The 22,816-nt window shown below is 40.2% G+C and overlaps 1 protein-coding gene across 1 annotated transcript in view; it reads right to left on the bottom strand.

Moving 5' to 3' along the window:
- LOC111862538 (zinc finger protein 660-like) overlaps window positions 1-22,816 on the bottom strand; it is a 45,694-nt gene that overhangs the window by 5,346 nt on the left and 17,532 nt on the right. The window contains exons 3-6 of the mRNA XM_023848024.1: window positions 13,691-14,023; window positions 10,108-10,244; window positions 5,675-5,831; window positions 3,098-3,269 (exon numbers count right to left, since the gene is read on the bottom strand). Coding sequence (XP_023703792.1) covers window positions 3,098-3,269; window positions 5,675-5,831; window positions 10,108-10,244; window positions 13,691-14,023 — 799 coding nt within the window. The remainder of the gene's footprint in view (window positions 1-3,097; window positions 3,270-5,674; window positions 5,832-10,107; window positions 10,245-13,690; window positions 14,024-22,816) is intronic.

The following is a 22,816-nucleotide window of genomic DNA, read 5'->3' on the forward strand; positions in this document are numbered from 1 at the left end:
CGAAGTTAGTGTTAACTTTTGCGGATAGAGGGTGTCGCGTGGTCAGTCCAACGAATCCCCACCGCTGTTAATTTTAGTTCTCTAGACCGGAGAAGGTTTTTCTTTGAAATAGCTCCTCAATTATGAACACGAGGCTGAGCGGACCCTATTCCAGACCCACTATTTCACAGAAAATCTGGTAGCGCCAAGGATCGAAGCCGGGACCTCTGTATATTTAGACAGGAACTCTGACCACAAGACCACAGATGCTTTCGATATTATAATATCTTATGATAACTTTCACTGTACACACTTTTTGCGCTTTAACTATCCATTGGAAGTAACGCATGCATATAAAACACCTTGCATTTCGCAGTTAAGCACTGTGGGATTTGTAAGATTTTCAACTGAAACGGAAACCTTCGGAACGAATTAACCGAGTAAGGGAGGGACTTACTGTGTTTCAGCCAACTTTTCTTGGCTGATCAACCACGTCAACGTGGAGTAATGTCTGACGTCTCTGAGACTATCTCTGCTTCCTTCAACAGGAGTTGATGGGATAGCTGCATGCTGTGTTCTCAGGTTATCGAGGTCAAAGTCACATTATTAGTGACGGTAAGTCACTCAAAGGACTTGATGTGTAGCTTCAAAATGTTGGTCATAACCAGGGCCCGGGTTCTGATGACATGTCATATTTTTACCTTGTATCCTATGCGATGCTCTTAAATATATAAATCTCGGATATGAGCTGCTGGTTAGAGAAATGTAAATTTTATAAGTAATTTTTTTTTTAATTTTTTTGGTAAATTTTCGGACTTTTAAAGCGATTTCTGTCCATTTTAGGGAATTTTTCTTCATATGTGTTCTGAAATGTGAATAACATTGAAGCGTTGTGTTCTTTCTTTTCTCCTTTAGGTAATTTTTGTGGATTTTTCTCTCATTTTTTAGTAATTTCAGGTCATAAAATCCGGGTTCTGCATATTACATTTTTGGGTCAATTTTCTGGATGTTTTCGGCCATTATATAGGTCATTTTTTAAATATTTTAATGTCATCAGAATCCGGGCTCTGGTGATAACACAGACCATTCTTTGTCTGTAAATTTGCGGCATTTTCCCTAGGTATGTTTGTAAAGAAATCTGTTGTCTTCTCAAGGGCGAAGCAAGTGGCGTAGAAGGAATGCAAAAAGCCTGAAGCAGATGACGATTCTTGTGTAAATATGGCGTGTGAAAACAGCACTAATCATCTGAAATCCTGAGGATGGAAAGGGGGTGTGGGGGAAGTGAGAGGAAAATTTGTGTCTATAACTTCGAAAGCTAACTGCACATTGATACTGTTTCTTCCAACGGAAGATTTCATTAGTTCAATCTGTGGAATGAAAAGCCATTTCAGGTCAAGGATATATTTACGTTTTGGACAAACTGGATAAACATTCAGAAAATTCTTAGCGCCTCGATCTGGTCCGAGACCAAGTCACATATTTCTCCTGTCCTTAGACTCAGAAATATTACGCCACTAAAATCGCAGCCCAGGGACTTTCCTATGGCGAGCCATGGAAATATAAACGCAAGGGAAGGAAACAACTGTGGACATGCACACAGCTACTAACGGGGAAAATCTGATGCGGACCAGTAATTAATTTATCATTTAAAAATAATAGCAGTTAGGATGCAAAAATAGAGTATGACAGGACACAAAGAAGATGATAAAATTGGTTACACTGAAATAATAAAACCAATCACATCAAATAAACGTCAGTTAAATAAAACATATAAACATCTGACAACATTTCGATACGGACCAGAGAAATCACACAAGAAAACTGAATCCGACGGTGACTATACTACTCAAACCTTTAATTTTATGAACCTCATATACTAATCAGGCTTCCAATAAACAATACAGTGTTAATGCACTTAAAGATATCGAGTTAATTGTAAAAAAATCAATGAAATCTACAGCAAACATTAAAAATGTGAAACCAAAATACTGAACACATCTTCACAACAATGAACAGGGAAGATTGATGTGTGAATATTCCTGTAATACCATAGAACAAAACTTCAAAGAGATTAATACAACTTAAAATAATACGAAAGAATGAGCGTATGTTACTGAAAGGAGTCTTAATCAAGGAAATTATGAAGGTACAATTGTGAAAATCTGGCCCCTAAAAATATCACACGGTAAAACGTTCAGGTTCTGTAACCAGGTAAATTCTTGAAGCAAATATGTTATTTTAAACACAATAATTCAGTTTATGCAATAAATATTTTCATAGAAATGCAAAATAAAAATGTCTCTATAGTCTCGCACTGTCACGATAATTGGATGTTTTCTTGCACACATTAAACGAAAAGGTTATCCCTAATGTTATTCCATGCGATGATTGTTAGTTTTCCGCCACAGGTGAACATTCACTTCCATATCTGACGGTCATGCTTGTTCTGTACTATGTGATTTGAGATGCATATTCAGAACGAAGCGTTGAGTGAACCTTTTCTTACACAGTTTACATGAGAGAGGCCGTTCTCCACTGTGCACTCTCAGATGTCTCTTCAGGATATATCTATAAGCGAAAGTTTTCTTACACACTTCGCATGAAAAGGGCCGTTCTCCACTGTGAACCCTCAGATGTTTCTTCAGACTAGAGCTATACGTGAATGTTTTCTCACACACGTCGCAAGAAAAGGGTCTTTCTCCACTGTGTATTCTGAGATGTATTTTTAGGTCATGAAGCTGAGTGAACCGTTTCTTACACACATCGCACGAGAAAGGTCGCTCTCCACTGTGTGCCCTGAGATGCCTGTTTAGGTTAGAGCTCTGTGCAAAAGCTTTCTTACACACTTTGCACGAAAAAGGCCGTTCTCCATTGTGAATTCTTAAATGTCTGTTTAGGTTAGAGCGGCGTGCGAACATTTTCGTACACACTTCGCAAGAAAATGGCCGTTCTGCAGTATGCACTTTGGTATGGTTGTACAAATTAGCGTGACTTTTTAACTTCTTGCAGTCTTTGCAAGAAAAAAACTCCCCGAGACCACTTGATCGTCGTACTGCACTATGCTTAGGAGTTAATGATGTGACACACATTTCACAAAGAGATGTTGTTTCTCTGTTACTTCCACTTGAATGTCCCAGCAAGTTAGTCTCACGAGACAATGACTTCTTACATATCCTGCAAGAATTGAAGTTTTCTTCTGTGTTTAACAATTCACGAAGAAGAAGTTCCTTGACATTAAAATCCTTATTGACGTGTATTGCTTCAATGTCTGCTGAATTTAATTTAACACTCTGAAAAAAAAAACAGAAATGCTCTAAGAACACGCAGTGAAGTTGGGATCCGAGACATTTTCCACTAATACTCCTGACACCTTTACAAATCCTGTTACACAAGGAGAAATCAAGATGACATAGTGTCCCAGCTTGATCCTCAAATTTACTAATCAAAACATAAATTTCTCTAAGCAAATACTAGCATTTTTCTGCCAGTTTCAGTGGAAATATTGCGTGCTTCTCATGCCATGCTACGCATTGGTTAACCCAATCAGTTAAACTGGTCCTACCATAGACTGGAATTAATGACGAGTGGAGAGTCATCCTTTGCCTAGTATGTCTAAATGTTTGACCGGAATACTTCTTGAAATTCTTACTGGTACAGAGCACGTTCAAGCGTGTGTAAATGATATTTCTGTACATAAAGTTACATTGCAGGATCCTGTTGCACTGCAAATGTCTGACTCTGCGTTTTCATTTAATGCCGTCTATTTGTAACTTCGGTTACAATTACAAACACTACAAGTTTCGGCCATCTTCACGTCTTCAAGGAATCTGCTGCTCACTGTAAAACCTTTTTGTCTCTTATGCACTTGCCTTAGTTTACTTCTAGTTACGTTGGTTAATTTTCTGTTTTCATTTCGGTGTCCTTAAGCTATACGTCTTTTGCATTATTTGTAATATGTGATGTGTTGTGTTAGAGCATTTTCTTGAATTTTATATGTATATTCAGTTAACGTATATATGGTATTATTTGTGGTATGGTTTGATTTGTTGCCTGTGACTCTTTTGGTTGTTCTTGCTTATGGTCGTCAACCATCATGATCCTTCGGTGTAAGTGTTTTCCTGACGTCGGTGCTGTTGCTTCCTAAGATGTATTGTTTGTTGTGTGCTGCTTTCTGGTGTTCGTTTCCTGTAATGCTTTGAATATTGAATTAGGTGTGTCTGTGTAAATCCAAATAAAACTGTATGATATCACTTCATATTGTAACGTGTTTCGTTACTGAATACGCCGTAGAGATCATTAATTGGTTTATTCAACAACCTACAAGTAACGGCTACAATTAATTATTACACAGTTGCGGGGTTTCACACTTTATAACCCTAATCGCATTAATCTGTTAACACTGTTGCGGGGTTTCACGATTTATAACCCTATGCGCAAATCTGTTCACTCTGTGTTCAGTAGTCTACACGTTGACAGTAGGGGAGCTAGGTATCACTGTACCACACGCTCCCAATTACACAGTCACACACACGTCCGGATCTTCTTTCCGCGACGGCTGCTATACTCCAACAGTAGTCGGCTGACTGGAGAACTGTTGATAACACACTCGGCGACTGCCCACATTCCAACTCGGAACTGTCTTCGGCGATGGCCAGGTTACAACTAACTCGGTGGCTGTCACAGTACAACTGACTCGTAGCTGCTGTGCAGTTCACTTATATAGCTGCAGTGCTTGCCTGTTGCGCAATGAGTGCCACGTCACAGTAGGAAGTTGATTACGGGTACGTAGCGTTGCGCGTTACGTCACCGCGGAGGGGCGGGAGGGGAGCGCTGACTCACCCCCCGCGTCACTGCTGGTGGGGGGGGAGTTCTCCTTTGCGCAACATGTCACAATATATTACAGATAAGGCAAACACGATGAAGTCAAGGAAACCAAAGTGAAAGCATATGTCTAAACCACATAACTGGAAGTAATCCGAGGGAAACACTTAAGAGAAACAAAAAAGCACTACAGTGAGCGGCAAATTCCATAATGAGAACAACATTTACATGTGAAGATGGTCGGTTAGACCGATAAGATAAAGTGTAAAAACCGAAGTTGCATATAGACGGAATTAAAGCAAAAGGCATAATCACTTATTCCTGTACATTTGCAGAATTCTGGGATTTCCTTGATACTTAAAAATTTTTATCCTGTAATTATTAGTCTGGATTTTATTTATTGATATTAATTAATAAAATTAAGTGCGCCTCTCTCTTCAATTTAGTTGCATCTGAAAAGCGTTGCTTCTTTAAGAAGAAGACGGCACGTGTAATTTGGAACTGGGGGAAACATAGGCATACCTTATATTTGTGCTGAAACCTTAAGGAACGTGGCCTCGTAGAACACCAAGAGAGAACTGCGAGAGTAATAAGAGACTGGATATTAGCGGAACAAATTTTGGGAAGTGTCTTAAAGTGAAGCGAATGTCTGTTGTGCCTAAATGTTTTCAAATTTCGGTGGTAACATGAAGGTCAGTAAGTCTACGTGGAAGGGACGGTTCTAGAGATCCATCACAGACAGAGTGAACTGCAATGAAGATAAGTGCACATGATGTAGTTACTTGGCACATAAAGTTTAGATGAAGACAATTGGAGAACGTGACAACAAAAAATGTTTCTATTATAAATTTATAATTGGACACATAACACTTACAGCCTGATTCTTCAAAGCAGGAAATGTCCAGTCAACTCGTATGAGAATTATTTTTGGGACTCGAGTTGCTAAGGAATGCAACGTCATTCGCAGTCTCGCAAGGCGCTCTTCTTCACTTGCCATTCTTCTCTTGTTATTCTTCTTCTTCTCTTGCTCTCTGGCGAACACACATACAGTTTAGACGCTGATACACCAGAGAGTGCAGTGAAATACATCACTCCGATGTCAGAAAATGAAGCAAAAAAGTTTGATATGATATTCCAATACATGAATCGGAAAGTTTACAACCCTATCATTGACAATTCCCGTGCTTTTAAATTAATTACAGATTATGCGATTGCAATGTGTATTTACATATGAATACATCTTTCAACAAGTTCTATTGCGAGCCACCGGAGCTCAGTTAGTATAAATTAACGAATTTTCAATTCCGCGCCATAGTTCAAGCGGTTAGTCGCTCGCTTCCCACCGTGGCGGCCCGGGTTCGATCCCGGGTCTGGTCAAGATATATTGTGGTGGACAAAGTGGCCCTGGAGCAGGTGTTCTCTTAGTACTTCCGTTTTCCCTGCTAATCGTCATTCCACAAATTGCTTCACAATCAACCTCACCTATCATCTGGAGCTGGTACAATAGGCCAGAAGTGGCCTCAGTACAACGGACTTAGTCCCACCGTACTAGCATTAAAAAAACTGTTTTCATAGGCCAAATTCCAATCTTATCGCAAATTATATAAAAAAGTTCCGTTGCGGACTTAAAAGTTGAAAATAAATAATTAAGTAGCTGTTCGAAAACAAACTTCAACTTAAGTTGATCCCGAATAGCTCTGCCAGTATACAGACGAGCTGCAGGCTGGACACCCGGGGTTCTACACCGACAGGAACATGATACTTTCCTCAATTCCACAGCGCCCAGACCGAGCCTGAGACCCACCTATACTCTTGTCTGCTTGGTAGAGGATGATATTTACATGCGGATAAATAGACCAGACCTTGGAGCTGACCACTCGATCCATTTAGTGCCGATTTTAAGAGCTGTGGAGATATACCTTCATTCCCACATGTACGTACATTCTTGGTTTACTTCTTGATTAATTAAACACAGAGACAAATTTACCTTTTTCTACCAGATAATTGTATATATAAACAAAAATTCGAAACATTAACGAAATTAAAAATATACGTTACATGCAACTTTCTTCGGACACCTACACATCCCAATGAACAACTACAGTGCAGAACAAATACTGAAATTGTAGGTATAATTTCTATATTTCTTGTTCATTTGTCATTGAATTTTTTTTTCAATTTACATGATCCTTTCAGCCGCTTTATGGCCATGATAGAAGCTGAGTCGACCCCAGGGCCATTGTGCGGTTGGAGTATTTACGTATTTTTTGTATATAATACATTTTCATATTTTACTTATTTTATTAACATCTCACAGGATGTTCATTTCGGAACTGCTGCCGTACACATCCTTTAGAAACCACGGATTTGAATTAGCCGCAGATGAATTTCTATTGTTCTTAACATAGTCACGTAAAAATACGGGATTGGCAGTAAATACTTTCACCTGCAATATTTCTGAATCCTCCACTCATCACAGCAACACTGTACTGATATTGTGGGCTACAACTTCGAGCGACTATTATAATATACTGGAGCATGTAGACCCGTTACTGAGTAACGCCTTTGCAAACAGACATGTTCCTACGGTGACGAGTGCGCGCGCAACAATAGAGAAACTGATGTAAACGGAGTTTTCTATGCGGCCCGTCCTGAAATATTATAAGGAGAATAACTGGAGCTACAGTTCACATAGACTGAGGGCCACTGGTGCTCATGTTATATTGAATGGACGGATTTTCCACTTCGTCAATCATGTAATATATTTGGGTGTAATCTTCGATAAGAGGATTACCTGGAGACTGCACAGAGAAATGATTGAAGTCAATGCAGTCAGAACTTTTATTAGAAAGTACTCCTATTCAGAAGTGAGCGTTTAAGCGCCAAAATTAAACTAACCCTCCATAAGGCACTGATCACAACATTAATGGCTTATGCTTGCCACGCTTGCGAATTAACGGTAGACACCCACCTTCCGAAGTTGTAGCGCCTACAAAACAAATTTCTCAGCGTCATTCGAAATTTCCCAAGGCGCACTCCGGTCTATAATTTGCACATGACTTTCAACCTTCCCTTTGTATACGATTATAAGAAAAATTGCAGGCGACAATCAGAAGTCATACAAAATCTTGAGAATGAACATGTTCGTGGTACAGGATAAGGCGTAGCCAGGTGTAGCAAATGTAAGAGGCTTAAACTTTGCACTGGTGAATCTTACGAATGTTAAATCGTCTAAGCTGCTGTTGTAGCGTAAGATACGTAAGACAAGTATAGTTTTCTTTGCAAATCCTGTACTTACAAAGGACTCAAGCCCGTGCCATAGCTCAAGCGATTAGTCACAGGTTTGCCAACACGGCGGCCCTGTTTCGATCCCTGGTCTGGTCAAGTTGGATTTGTGGTGGACAAAGTGGCTTTGGGGCATGTTTTCTCCGAGTCTTCGGTTACCCCTGCCAGTCTTCATTCATCCAGTTGCTCTACAGTCACCCTCACATATCATCTGAAGTTGGTACATTAGGCCAGAAGTGGCAGCAGTACAAGTCCCACCCCACAGGTAATAAGAAATAAAGAGGACTTACATATAGCGCGAAAGGAAGAATTCAATATCATGCGACACGTGCATTTGACGAAAGGCCAAGCATACGCGTATTCATAAGAGATAATCTATCTTCTCTTTAGAGAGGATATTACGTAAAGACTATTGTTGCAAGGCCTCGGTTGATAAAGAAAACCGTCTGATCGTGAGTCTCAATTGTTTTGACTCCAAGACGAAATGATTTGCGGTAAACAGACAGTCGTAATAAGATTTTGACGTCGACTTTTAGAGCTCATAGATGTGGGATATTTCCTGGACATTAATGAAGCCAGCACGGAAAACGAAGGCTCTCCATTTTTGGAAGCCTTTGCCATGGAACGACTGGTGAAGACACAGTAGATTGTAAGACTTAAATTTTGATGTTGTTATTTTTTAATTGATCAGCGATGGCGCTATAATTATGTGTAGTCTAAATTCTGTACTGGGAACCCAAGATATCTTAATACCTTAAAGTGACAAAACCCTTGTCGAAATTCTATGGCATTACACAGGTCACTAATGAAAATAAAATAGAGCGGGGATTTATTATCTTCAAGAAAATACATACATATAGAATGTTAATCTCTTTCAATCATTGATTCATGTATATGAAATGTTGTGAACCCTGGAATTTTGATTTTCTTTTCAACGAATGAGAATTAAAAATTTTAGTCCTACTTCACGGCTACAAAATATTTCTCAATTACGAAACAGTCCGTTTAGTAATGTTTAAGGATATAGTCGTAGCTTATCCTGTGAAACATATGAAACCACCCATAATATTGTGACATGTTGCGCTAAGGAGAACCACCCCCCACCAGCAGTGACGCGGCGGGTGAGTCAGCGCTCCCCTCCCCCTCCTCCGCACGGTAACGAAGCCCGCCCCCCCACTCCCCTCCCCNCGTGGCCATCGCCGAAGATAGTTCCGAGCAAGCTTACGAGAGCGTGTTATCAACAGTTCTCCAGTCAGCGGACTATAGTTGGAGTATAGCAGCCGTCGCGGTAAGAAGATCCGGACGTGTGTGCGATTGTGTAATTGGGAGCGTGTGATACAGTGATACAAAGCTCCCCTACTGTCAACGTGTTACTACTGAAGACAGAGTGAACTGATTTGCGCATAGGGTTATAAGTCGTGAAACCCCGCAACAGTGTTAACAGATTAATGCGCTTAGGGTTATAAAGTGTGAAACCCCGCAACTGTGTGATAATTAATTGTAGCCGTTATTTGTAGATTGTTAAATAAACCAATTAACCATCTCGACGGCGTCTTCGGTAACGTAAACACGTTACAATATATTCTTTAGCCAAAACACAGATTTTCTACTATGTTAAAGGGCATAATATATATACCGATTGTTAAAAATATTTAAATGTAAATGTATAGTACGCCGGTAACGGTAGCCGAGCGGTCTAAGGCATGTACTGTTTTCGCTCGCTTGGAAACCGGGATCGTGAGTTAGAATCCCACTCAGGGCATGGATGTTTAGTTTGTGTAGTGTATAGGTAGATGCCTTGCGACGAGCCGATCACACGCCCAAGAAGTCCTACCGAATGTGTAAAATCTAAAAAAACCGAAGTGATCGGATTTCATGGAGGTAGGCCTAGGACCACTGGGGCTGTATTCCCAAGAAAAAGAAAAATGTATTGTACTCACTAAAAGCAACGAATATTCCCAGGCTAATGTGTCCACAAACCAGTGCCTAATCAGATATGGGCGATGTTCATCTGATCCCTACAGCCGGTTCTGCACGTAGATCCCATGCATTTCAAAACGACTCTCAGCTCTTTGGCGCACAGAAGTGCGCACTCTGCTCGAAGTTCCTAGGTTCTCTCCAATCCCCTGATAGGCATTCTGTGCTTGTTGCTGTGATACCTTGAAATCACAGATCGACAATGAGAATACAGAACTCTTCCTGTGTCCCACAACCAAAATACAGAAAACTGAGATCATAGAATCGTGAAAGCTAATTGCCAGGATCTTCGCATTTTACTACTCTTCAAGGAAAGTGGGGCTGTGTTGGTGTCTGACAATGTAGAGAAAATGAGGTGATGCCCTATCAGGTATGGACTTATCTGATCGTTGTGAAGTGGCACAAGTTACAGGATTCATTCATCAGTAATCTGTTAAGACGACAGGTCGACAGTCTCTTCCAAAACAGTTCCTCCACTTAATGCGATCTAGAGCTTTCTCCTTCAAATAAGAATATCCTCTTCTGTCCAGAATGTAGGTTACAAGAGTAATAGGTAAATCACTTACAAACAAAGACGGTGCACTGCACCTGCTAGTCTGCTAGGGAAGACAAGTTGTCCTAATATTTCATCATCTAAGGCGCCCACCTGGACACTCACTAACCCATATATGAGTAAACACTAATTGCTGGAAACTTGTTGTCGAGGACCTGTTTTGCTCAATTGAATGGGTACTATACCACTTACAGATTTTAACATCAACCTCTTTAACTTCGTGTATCGTTCCATGTCCCACCATTCCCTACTTCCTTCTGCGTTCCATTCCTTCTATACCATAGCTTCACCCTCTTCTACTCCATTGTTCCCCATCATGTCATGGCCTCCTGAGCCCGTTGCTAAGTTCACTCGGTCACTCAAGCGGTGCAGCAAACGTAGCCTTTCGGCCAAATACTTTTATATTTACTTACTAGCTAAATCGTTTGTTTCTGAGCCGAAAAATCGACTGCGCTCTGGATTTCGGTTTGTAAAATTACTTTTATTTCTCTTAGACTTTACCTGTATTATTATTGGTATTAATGTAACATGCATAGCTAGGCAACTGCGCAATAAACACCTCTCATAAGCGCACTCAACATTAGGAAGAATTATTACAGCTGGTTATTAGGCATTGCAAAAGTGGCACGACGCAGGGAACAGGTGTTTCATAGACAATGAAAAAACGATATTACACCGAGAACACGGAAAAGACGAACGGAGGAGAACAGACACTGAAAGGGACCAGAATGCAAAAATGGCATAACGGACGGAGGCTTAAGACCGCAACTACGGCTACTTTGTCTAAGGTAGAAGAAGGGAACCACGAACGGACAGCGATTACATCTGGAGAGCGAACGGAAGATCAGGGAACACCTGGATTATATTTTCAGAGAGATCACGAAACAAGTACTCAGAACTTCCAGACGGTTAGGAAGAATTATGGATTGAACTCTGTGGTGTGGTTGACCCCTTCCGAAGCGGAAAAAGAAGCAGAGATAGTGTAAGTAGAGTCGGATATGTGGGAGCATTGGTCGATCCAAGAGTTACGGCCCCTTCTGCTGAACAAGGGAGAGAAAATGAGAAAGAGAATTTTTGCATTATGGTGAGAACCTGGACTAACTGGAACAGTATAAGGAAACCACTCGGGACGAGCTGGCCTTTAGGACGGGGCAGTGGTAGCGGTTAGAGAGCAGCCATATCAGAGAGATAGAGAGAGAGAAATAAGGAACAGCTTGCTAAAGACGTTGAAAGCGCAGTCACCGGAAAGCAAAATAAGTTATACACCGTTAGGCTCGTCGGGACAAAGAGACTTCAGTAGTGGGCGATGTTACATTTTCACTTGTCACAGTGACTAAATCCGGGATTTGGATTAGTAATTGAATTTATTAACAACCCACAGCTCGTAACAACAATTAATTATTACACTATTTTTGCTTTACACAATTTACAGTTACTCCACAATTATCTTCACTATTTTTTGCGTATTTATAACGCAGTAACTATAACAGTTTCATTGAATTACACACTCCAAATATAACAAAGAAATTAAATCTTCTCTCACACGTTAAAAATTCAGAGGCCGACTTCTTCAACTACGAAATTTCCGTTATCTCATACCGACAACCGACTTGCTTACTTGTTCGGGTGATTCTGCTGCTACTACGTACTGCTAGTAAACCGTAACTGCTATACTACAGCTTTTGCTGTCCTCTTCTTCTGTAACTTATTTATATAGCCGCGGAACGGACCTGGATCTACAGTAAACACATACACCGTGATCGCTTACCGAATAGTCTATTGGTGTGTCAGTAGGATCTACAGAAAGCATAGTTTCTTCTATTGTTGCGTGTCGAACCGTGTATATAGGTCTGTTGTCTGCCAACGCTATGACCAATCCGTCATAATATTCATCCTTATAAAATAATATCAGTTAGGATGCAAAACAGATTATGATTGGAAACAAGGAAAATGTTGTTAAAATTCTTTACACTGGAATAATAAACCCAGTTACATCAGTTGAACACCAGTTCAATAAAACACATAAATAGCAAAAAATTTACGGCACGAACCAGAGAAATCATATGGAAACGCGAATCCGAAGGTAACTATACTTTCCCAAAATAAAATTATATAAACCCAATATACCACCGATAAACATTACTGAGTTAAGGCACGTAAAGTAGCTGATTTAATCGTAAAAATTCAAAGAAGTGAACAGAAAATATAAAAACTGAAATTAAATATTCAACACATCTTCATAACAATAAACAGAGAAAATTGATGTGTGATATTCCTGTAATAGAAAGATATAAAGCTTCAAAGAGTTTCACAGAAATTATACTCGTATATATGAGTATATATATGAGTACTCGTATATATGAGGATATAAATGTGACAACTGACCACGAAACATATCAGACGATCAAACATTTACATTCTCTAACCAGAGGAATTCTTGCAGCAAAACAGATTATTGTACACACCATAATTCAGTTGAGACAATAAATATATTTTCATAGAAATGCAAAATTAATATATATCTGTAGAATCGTACTTTCGTGTTGAATGGATGCTTTCTCTTTCATGATATTCCTCGTGACACCTTTTTAATTTTCAGCTGAGTGTGGACATTCAAACCATATCGCACGATCATGGTTGTTCTGCAATGTGAGATTTGAGGTGCATATTCAGAATGAAGCGATGAGTGAACCCTTTCTTGCACACTTTGCATGTAAACGGTAGTTGCCCACTGTGTACTCTGAGATGCGTGTTTGGGTTAGAGCGCTAAGCAAAACTTTTCTTACACACTTGGCAAGATAATTGCTGTTCTCCACAGTGGATTCTGAGATGGGTGTTTAGATTCGAGGGATGAGAGAATGTTTTCTTAAACACTTTGCACGATAATGGCCGTTCTCCACTGTGCAATCTGAGATGATTCTGCAGGCTAAATTACTCAGAGAAAGCCTTCTTACAAAATTCGCAAGGAAATGGTCGTTCTCAATTCTGTACTTTTCGATACCTGTATAGGTTATAGAGCTGAGCGAACCTTTTCTTACACACTTCGCAGGAAAATGGCCGTTCTCCAGTGTGTACCCTGATATGATTCTCTAGATTAGCACGACCAGTGCAACTTCTCTTGCATACATTGCATGCAAAGGGCGATATACGACCACTGAATCGTTGTGCTTCACTACGCTTAGGAGTTAACTGTGTAACACACATTTCACAACAAGTCATTGCTTCTCTGCTGCTTCCAACTACATATTCCGACAGATTATTTCTACGAGAGAATGATTTCTTGCATATCTCGCACGTATGAACGTCCCCTTCTCCGTATAAATCTGGCAATCCTGCACTCTGTTCACAAAGACGTTCCTCTGCATTAACATCCTCAATGAGGTGCGTTGTTGCACTTAATTTAACACTCTGAAAGAAAGGGAAACGGTATCAGGACCTACAGTCGAGCTGGACTCTGAGGCGATTTGAAGTATTTAAGCTGTCACATTGACATATATTGTTGCATGAGAAGAAAGCTAGAATGCATTATGTTCTTCTTCAACCACAAAACACACTAATCTACAGACAATCCCTCTAAGTAAATACTAACATATATCTGCCCGTCGACCAAGTCATTTAAACTGGACCAGCCACCTACTGGAGAATATTGCGAGTGATGGATCACTTTTATGCAGGTATGTATAGGAATTCTCGAAACCCTCATTAATTAAAGTAGATACAGTGCCTCTGAATGACATTCCGGGACATTTGTAAAGTTTCTGAGTCCATTCCATGCGTAACAAAATTCCTTACTCCATAGCCTGTTGGTTTATATTTATAGCAATTAAGTAATGAAGTAATTACAACAGTAGATGTTCAGTGGAATATAATTTTATGAAATTTTAAGGTTTTAGGTTCTAGTTTACTCGACGTTGGCTTTATTGATCAGGCAAACCTCTCTCTCTCTTTCACTAAGTAAAGTATATCATCATCATAATCAGTAATCTGTCAGACGACAGGTCCACAGTCTCTTCCAAATAATTTCTTCACTTAAGGCGATCTAGAGATTTCTCCTTCAAATGACAGTATCCTCTTCTGTCCCCAAGGTCATCCAGCATTTTCTTACGTCTTCTTCCTCGTCTTCTGGTCACTTCTATCCGCCCCTCTGTCTTTCCTTCAATAACTTCTTTAGAATGCAGCTTCTGCGTAAAACATGACTAATCCAAATAGCCATCCGCTTTCTTATTTCGTGTAGGATATTCCTCTGCTCACTGACTCTAATTAACACTTATTCATTTCTCACATAATCTGTCCAAATGATCTTCTCCACCCTTCTCCAACACCACATTTCGAAACTTTCCAGATGTTTCTGATCTACTGCCCCAAGTGTCCAAGTTTCAGTCCCATACAGAGCTATAGTCCAAATGTAGCATTTCACTAGTTTCGTCCTCAAATTTAAATCCAATTTGCTGTTAAAAAGATTCTTCTACTTGCTAAATACAGCTTTTGCCATGGCAATCCTGAATTTAATTTCACTCGTAAACCTTTCATCATCTGTTAACATGCTACCCAAATATTTAAAACATTTCACACCCTCCAGTTGTTTTTGGTCTACCTTTATTGTGACTGGAGTTGGTTGTCTCGAAATTTTCATTACTTTTGTTTCTCCACATTGATTTCCATGCCATGGCACCTTCCAATTTCAATTAGTCTATCAATCATGCCCTGTAGCACAGTTTCTTCCTTAGCCATTAACACAAGTTCATCTGCATATTTCACAGTTTGAATAATTTGCTCTCCTAATTTGAAGTCTCCGAGCCCATCCAGAGGTTTCTTGGTAAGGTATTCGCTGTACAAGTTGAACAGAATTGGTGATAAGCAGCATCCTTGTCGAACTCCTCTTCCAATCTGCACACTTCTTGTCTCCCCTCAGTCCAGTCGTACTCTAACTTTCTGATCCATGTACATTTAGCTGATCAATCTTCTTTCGCGCCAATCAATACCTGTTTCCTTTAGGATCTACTTTAATTTGGTTCAGTTTACACGGTCAAATGCCTTCTGCCAGTCTATGAAGCAAACACACAGTTTTCATCTATCTCCAATGTCCGTTCTGCTATAATTCTCATCATCCCAATTGCATCCCTGGTTCCTTTTCCTCTTCTAAATCCAAACTGATCTTCTCCAAGTATATCCTCTATTTTCCTTTCAACTTATCTTTTAAGTATCTTTGCTATTATCTTTGCTGTATGTGCAATAAGGCTTATTGTGCGATGATCGCTGCATTTTGTATCTTTTGTCTTTTTCTTTAAGGCACTCATTGTAACTTCTGTAAAGTCCTTGGGCCACTCTCCAATTTCATATAAGGTGTTCATTAGTTTTGTCAGTGTTTTCAACCACCTTCTCTCAGTAACTTGAGCACATTTCCAGGTACATCACCATCTCCCGTAGCCTTTCCCTTCCTCATATCCTTGATAGCTTTTTCCACCTCACTTTGTAAAATATATGGTCCTTTCTCGTCTCCATCTACTTCTTCTTCCGGTTCAATCAGTCCATTTCGTCAACAATAATCAATAAGTATTTGACCCCTGTTATTCCGTCTTCCTAGTCCATGTGATCCAACAATATTCTGATATGGTTCATCTCTAACAATGTTTTTCCAGTCTCCCAATATGATTCACAGTAAAAACCATTTGCAATACACGAACCAGTGAAATCACATGAGAAATCTGGATCCGAAGTAACTACACTATTCCAAAATTAATATATAATCCTAATGGACCAAAAATATTTCCAGCTAAACAATAATGAATTCACGCAAGAAAAGAAGTTAAGGTAATTGTGAAAATTCAATGAATTGAAGAGAAATAATTAAAAATATGAAATAAAATATTGGACATATCTTTGTAACAGTGGACAGAAAGAATGATGTTATAATATTCCCGTTAATACAATCAAATGAACATAAAATTATGAATAAAACCCATAGAATTACGAAAAGATATAGTATATTTTCAAAACGAGTCTTACTCATGGAAACATTGAGGTGTGGGGCTCTCTTATCGTGTGTAGTCTTTGTCATTACTCCTATGACAACCCACTTCTTCGGAACAATTTGTTGGCCCTGAAAAGGACCGTGGTTGCTGAGATGATTGATCGGTGAGGTAGCGCGGCGCGCGCCGGTAAGGAGAAAGGCTAGTTACGGTGAATGGCTAGTGAAAAGGCAAGTCGTTGAGCGCGGTCGTAGGAGCCATGAGGCAGTGGCTACGCCAGAAGCCCAGTGGGTCGGACCGTAACACGACCACCGGCGAGTCCAGGCGCTGTGCCCCAGTGAGTCGGGTGTGGGAGCGCTGGAGGGCCGAGGCAGTCGTGCCCGGCGCAGCCTGCCGATGTATCCGAAGACCGAGCGCTGGCGACGAAGCCTGCTGGCTGAAGTTGCTTGCTGTCTGATGAACTGAATTAAACTGGATAACTCGACTCTGGGGTCGCTCCTTTTTATACGCTGGTCGGTGGGGCGGAGCCAAACTCGAAAGTGAGGAGCAAGAATTGATTGGCTAGCGCGCGTAATGGTGTAGACGCGGGCTATCGCCGAGCGTAGTATAAATGCGATCGTTTGAAGCAATCTGATTGGTTAGCGCGCGTGATGGTGAAAAGTGATGTGAAGAGCGAGCGTTGCAGAAATGCGTGATAATGTGGGATGTTCCCACAGAGGATTTAAAAATTTGAAACAACTGGCACGAGACTTATCACACAAAAAAACGTTCAGGTTCTGTAGCCAGATAATTTCTTGAAATAAAATATAACATTTTAAACAGAATAATTCAGTTGACACAATAAATATATCTTTATAGAAATGCAAAATTCAGAATGTATCTGTATACTCGCACTGTCACTTTGAAATGATGCTTCCTTGCACACATTACACGGAAACGTTCTCTCTCATGATATTCCATGTGACGCATTTATTTTTCTGCCACGAGTGAACATTCCTTTCCATATCTCATGATCATGCTTGTTCTGCACTGTGTGATTTGAGATGCATATTCAGAATAAAGCGGCGAGTGAACCTTTTCTTACACAATTTACACGAAATATGCCGTTCTCCACTGTGCACCCTCAAATGTTTCTTCAGGATATATCACTTTGCGAAAGTTTTCTTACACACTTCGCAAGAACATGGCCGTTCTCCACTGTGAACTCTGAGATGTATTTTTATGTGATGGAGCAGAGTGAACCGTTTCTTACACATATCGCACGAGAACGGTCTCTCTCCACTGTGAACTCTGAGATGCCTGTTTAGGTGAGAGAGTTGAGCGAAAGTTTCCTCTCACATTTCGCATGAAAATGGTAGTTCTCCATTGTGAATTCTGAGATGTGTTTTTAGATGAGAGTGCTGGTTGAACGATTTCTTACACACTTTGCACGAAAAAGGCCGTTCTCCACTGTGAACTCTGAGATGTGAGTTTAGGTGAGAGCGCTGGGCGAACGCATTCTTACACACTTTGCACGAAAAAGGCCGTTCTCCATTGTGAATTCTTAAATGTCTGTTTAGGTTAAAGCGGCGTGCGAACGTTTTCTTACACACTTTGCAAGAAAATGGCCGTTCTGCAGTGTGAACTCTGGTATGGTTGTGAAAATTAGAGTGACTAGTGAACTTCTTGCAATCTTTGTAAGAAAAAGGCTTTCTGAGAAAACTTGATCCATGTACTGCACTATGCTTAGGAGTTAACAATGTGACACACATTTTATAACGAGACATTGTTTCTCTGCTACTTCCACTTGCATGTCCCAACAAATTATTCCCACGACACAATGACTTCTTACATATCTCGCAACAATCGATGTTTTCTTCTCTGTTTAACAATTCTGCTCCTTGCTCACGAAGAAGTTCCTTGGCATTAACAGCCGTATTGACGTGTGTTGCTTCAATATGTGCTGCATTTAATTGAACACTCTGAAAGAAACAGAAATGCTATCAGATCCTGCAGTGGAGTTGGATTCGGAGTCATTTTGCACTATTACAATTGACACCTTTATCAATACTGTTACTCAAGGAGAAACCAAGTTGACATTGGGTCCAAAATACTAGAATGTGTCTCCCTGTTTAAGTGGAAATGTTGAATGCGGCAGAAGCCATGCTACGCTTTATTTAACCCAGTGAGTTAAACAGGTCCTGCCACCGACTGGAATTATTTGCGAGAGAAAAATCATCCTTTGCCTTGTATGTGTAATAATTTTACAGAAATATTTCCTGAAATTCTTACTGGTTTAGTCCATTTTCAAGCGTGGTAAAATGATATTCCTCTATACAAAGTTCAATAGTGTGGTCATATTGTACTGCACAACACCTTACGTTTGTGCTGAGACCTCTAGGATCGTAGCCGCTTACAAGTGCAAGACAGAACTGCGAGAGTAATAAGAGACTGGATATTAGCGGAACAAAATTTCTAGGTGTGTCTTAAAGTGAAGCGAATGTTTGTTGTTCGTAAGTGTTTGGAAATTTCGGTTGTAACATGGAGGTCAGTAAGGCTACGTGGATGTGAGGTTTATAGAGTTCCATCACACACACACACAGTGAAATAGAATGTAGAAAACTGCACTTAATTTGGTAACCTGGCACATATAATTTAGATGAAGACATTTATGACTTGAAGAAAGTTAGTAATAAAAATGTTCCTACTATAAATTTATAATTGAACATACAACACTTACAGCCTGATTCTTCAAAGCAGGAAATGTCCAGTCAACTCGTGTGAGAATTATTTTTGGGACTCGAGATGCTAAGGAATGCAACGTCCTTCGCAATCTCTCAAGGCGTACTTTTTCACTTGCCATTCTTCTCTTTTTATTCGTCTCCTTCTGTTGCTCTGTGGCGAACACACATAAAGTTTAGACGCTGATACACGGGAGAGTGCAATGAAATACATCACTCCGACGTCAGAAAATGAAGCAATAAAATTTGATATGATATGCCAATACACGAATCCGAAAGTTTGCCCCCCTGTTATTGATAATTCCCGTTCTTTTAAATTAATTACAGATTATGCGATTGCAAAGCGTATTTTCATATAAATACATTTTTCTACGTGTTCTATTGCGTTGCAATGAAGCACAGGTAGTAAAAATTAACTGATTTTCATAGGCAAATTTTTCAGTCTTTTCGCCACATATATGGAATAGAGCCGTTGAGGACTTAAATGTTAAAATGAAGTAATTAAGCTGCTTTTCTAAAACAAACTTCAAATTAATTTGATCCGTAATAGCTCTGTCTCTATACAGAGGATCTGCCTGCGGGACACCGGGGGTTCTATCCCCGACAGGAGCATGATACTTTTCTCTCCACAGCGTCCAGCCCGGGCCTGAGACCCACCGAGACTCTCGTCTATTTGGTAGAGTAGGATATTTCCACGGGGGTAATTATGCCAGTTCTTGGAGCTGATCACTCGTCTCCATAGTGCCGATTTCAAGAACGGTGGAGATATACCTCCATTGCCACATGTACATTCATGGTTTGCTGCTTGATTAATTAAACACAGATACAACTTTACCTTTTTCTACCAGATAATTATATATAAGAACAAAAATTCGAAACATTAGCAAAATTAAAAATCTTCGTTACATGCAACTTTCTACGGTCTCCCACATATCCAAATGCAATCATTAGTGTGCAGAACATATTCTGAAACTGTAACCATAATTTTTGTATTTTTTGTTAGTTATTGCTACCTGGCGTAGGGGTTACCTTGATCCTGACCCCCTCGTTGGTGTCTCCACCTTATCGTGGTGAAGGGGTTTGAGTTTGCCAAGGACCCTGAGAGATATACCAGCGGTAGCGTAGCTACTGGCAGGGCCCCCTTGCTGGACAGGTCAAAGGGTAGGCATCAGACGAAGAGAGACACCAAAAAATTGATGCCGGAGGCAGCGTCATCAGTAGCGACTTGAAGCACAGAGCAAATGATGCTCGAGGTGGTTCAAGTTCGTATAGCAACAGGCGTGACCAGAGTGGTTTGAAAGGCTGCTCTACTGCGATGTGGAAAGCAAATGTAAAAACTACGACATTATCACGTTTCCTGGATAGTCTATTTCCAAAAACAGAGATACCATGTATGCCAGATGTTTCCTTTGGAGACAAAACAATCCGGAGGTAAACTACTCGCCCAATCGGATCTTCGGGGGGGGGGGAGTGTTTCTAGAGGAAATGTCATGCAGGCGTTACAACAAGAAAAATTGCGAAGACCAGAAGAAACATCATGGCTACAAGATTGGAACATGGAATGTAAGGACCTTGAATCAAGCAGTCAAATTGGAGAATTTGAAAACGGAAATGCAGAAGAATGAGGTGTCTGTTCTAGGTGTCAGCGATGTGCGGTGGAAAGAACAAGGTGAAATAAGAAGTGGTGATTATACAGTGTATTATTCCGGAGGTGAACGGGCTGTAAGAGGTGTGGCAATAGTGGTGCATAAAAGTGTAGAGAGGAGCGTTGTTAAGAAGAATGTTTGTAATGACAGAATTATTGCTCTGAAGTTAAAGGCGGAACCGGTAGATATACTGATTATGCAAGTGTACATGCCAACATCAGACTATGAAGATGATGAAGTGGAAAAAGTGTATGACACAATTGAAGAAATTCTTCAGGAAGATGGAAGAGGTGACACAAACAGCATCATATTGGGAGACTGGAATAACATTCTTAGAGATGAACCATATCAGAATATTGTTGGATCACATGGACTAGGAAGACGGAATCACAGGAGTCAAGTTCTTATTGATTTTTGTGGACGAAATGGACTGATTGTCACCGAAACTTTGTTCAAGAAACCAAAGAGAAGAATATACACATGGAAGGCACCTGGGGATTGGAGGAGGCATCAGCCGGACTACATCATTGTGAAACATCGATTCAGAAACAGTGTCAAGGATGTAAAGACGATGCCTGGGGCGGATGTTGACTCTGAGCACAACTTACTGGTTGCCAAGTTCCGAACCAGGTTGAAGAAAATTATTAGATTTCAAAAGCGCAGACCTAGACGGGATTTGGAGAAGTTATATGCTCAAAGACAAAGTGTGCAGGAGACTCTAGAAGGGAAACTCGGTGCAATTGAAGGTGAAAGCGGAAAAGCTGAAGTGCAGAAGAACAATACAAAAGAATGCATGCTACATACTATCAGTGATTTGGTTGGTAAAGTTCAGAAGATAGTAAGAAAATCATGGGTTAGACAGGAGATGATGTGTAAAATGGAGGAGCGACGGAAATGGAAGAATGTTAACAATGAAGAAGGCAGGAAGAAATAAAGGAGACTGAGGACTTAAGTGAAAAGAGCCACGGACAGGGCCAAAAAGGAATATCTTGAGAAGATATGTAATGAGATTTTAGAATTTCAAAGAACAGGACGTTATGATTCGATGTACATGAAGACAAAAGAACTAGGATGGAAAGAGAATCATGGGATTCAAAATATTGGCATCGAGGACACCAGGGGGAATAGAATAGTAGATCACAGCTAAGTGCTGAAAATTTGGGAAAATTATACTACAGAACTATATGATCGACCTAATCGGCCAGAAACCTTAGAAGTTGAACCGGAAGAAGTAGATACAGACGAGAAAGGACCATATATTTTACAGAGTGAGGTGGAAAAAGCTATCAAGGAAATGAGGAAGGGAAAGGCTACAGACGGTGATGATATACCTGGAGATGTACTCAAGTTACTGGGAGAAAATGGTTTGGAAACACTAACAAAACTAATGAACACCTTATATGAAATTGGAGAGTGGCCCAAGGACTTTACAGAAGTTACAATGAGTGCCTTAAAGAAAAAGACAAAAGATACAAAATGCAGCGACCATCGCACAATAAGCCTTATTGCACATACAGCAAAGATAATAGCAAAGATACTTAAAAGATAAGTTGAAAGGAAAATAGACGATATACTCGGAGAAGATCAGTTTGGATTTAGAAGAGGAAAAGGAACCAGGGATGCAATTGGGATGATGAGAATTATAGCGGAACGAACTTTGGAGATAGATGAAGAACTGTGTGTTTGCTTCATAGACTGGCAGAAGGCATTTGACCGGGTAAACTGGACCAAATTAATGCAGATCCTGAAAGAAACAGGTATCGATTGGCATGAATGGAGATTGATCAGCAAATTGTACATGGATCAGAAAGTTAGAGTACGACTGGACAGGGGGGAGACAGGAAGTGTGCAGATTGGAAGAGGAGT

This window comes from Cryptotermes secundus, unplaced genomic scaffold (assembly GCF_002891405.2).
Source record: "Cryptotermes secundus unplaced genomic scaffold, Csec_1.0 scaffold1247, whole genome shotgun sequence".
NCBI lineage: Eukaryota > Metazoa > Arthropoda > Insecta > Blattodea > Kalotermitidae > Cryptotermes > Cryptotermes secundus.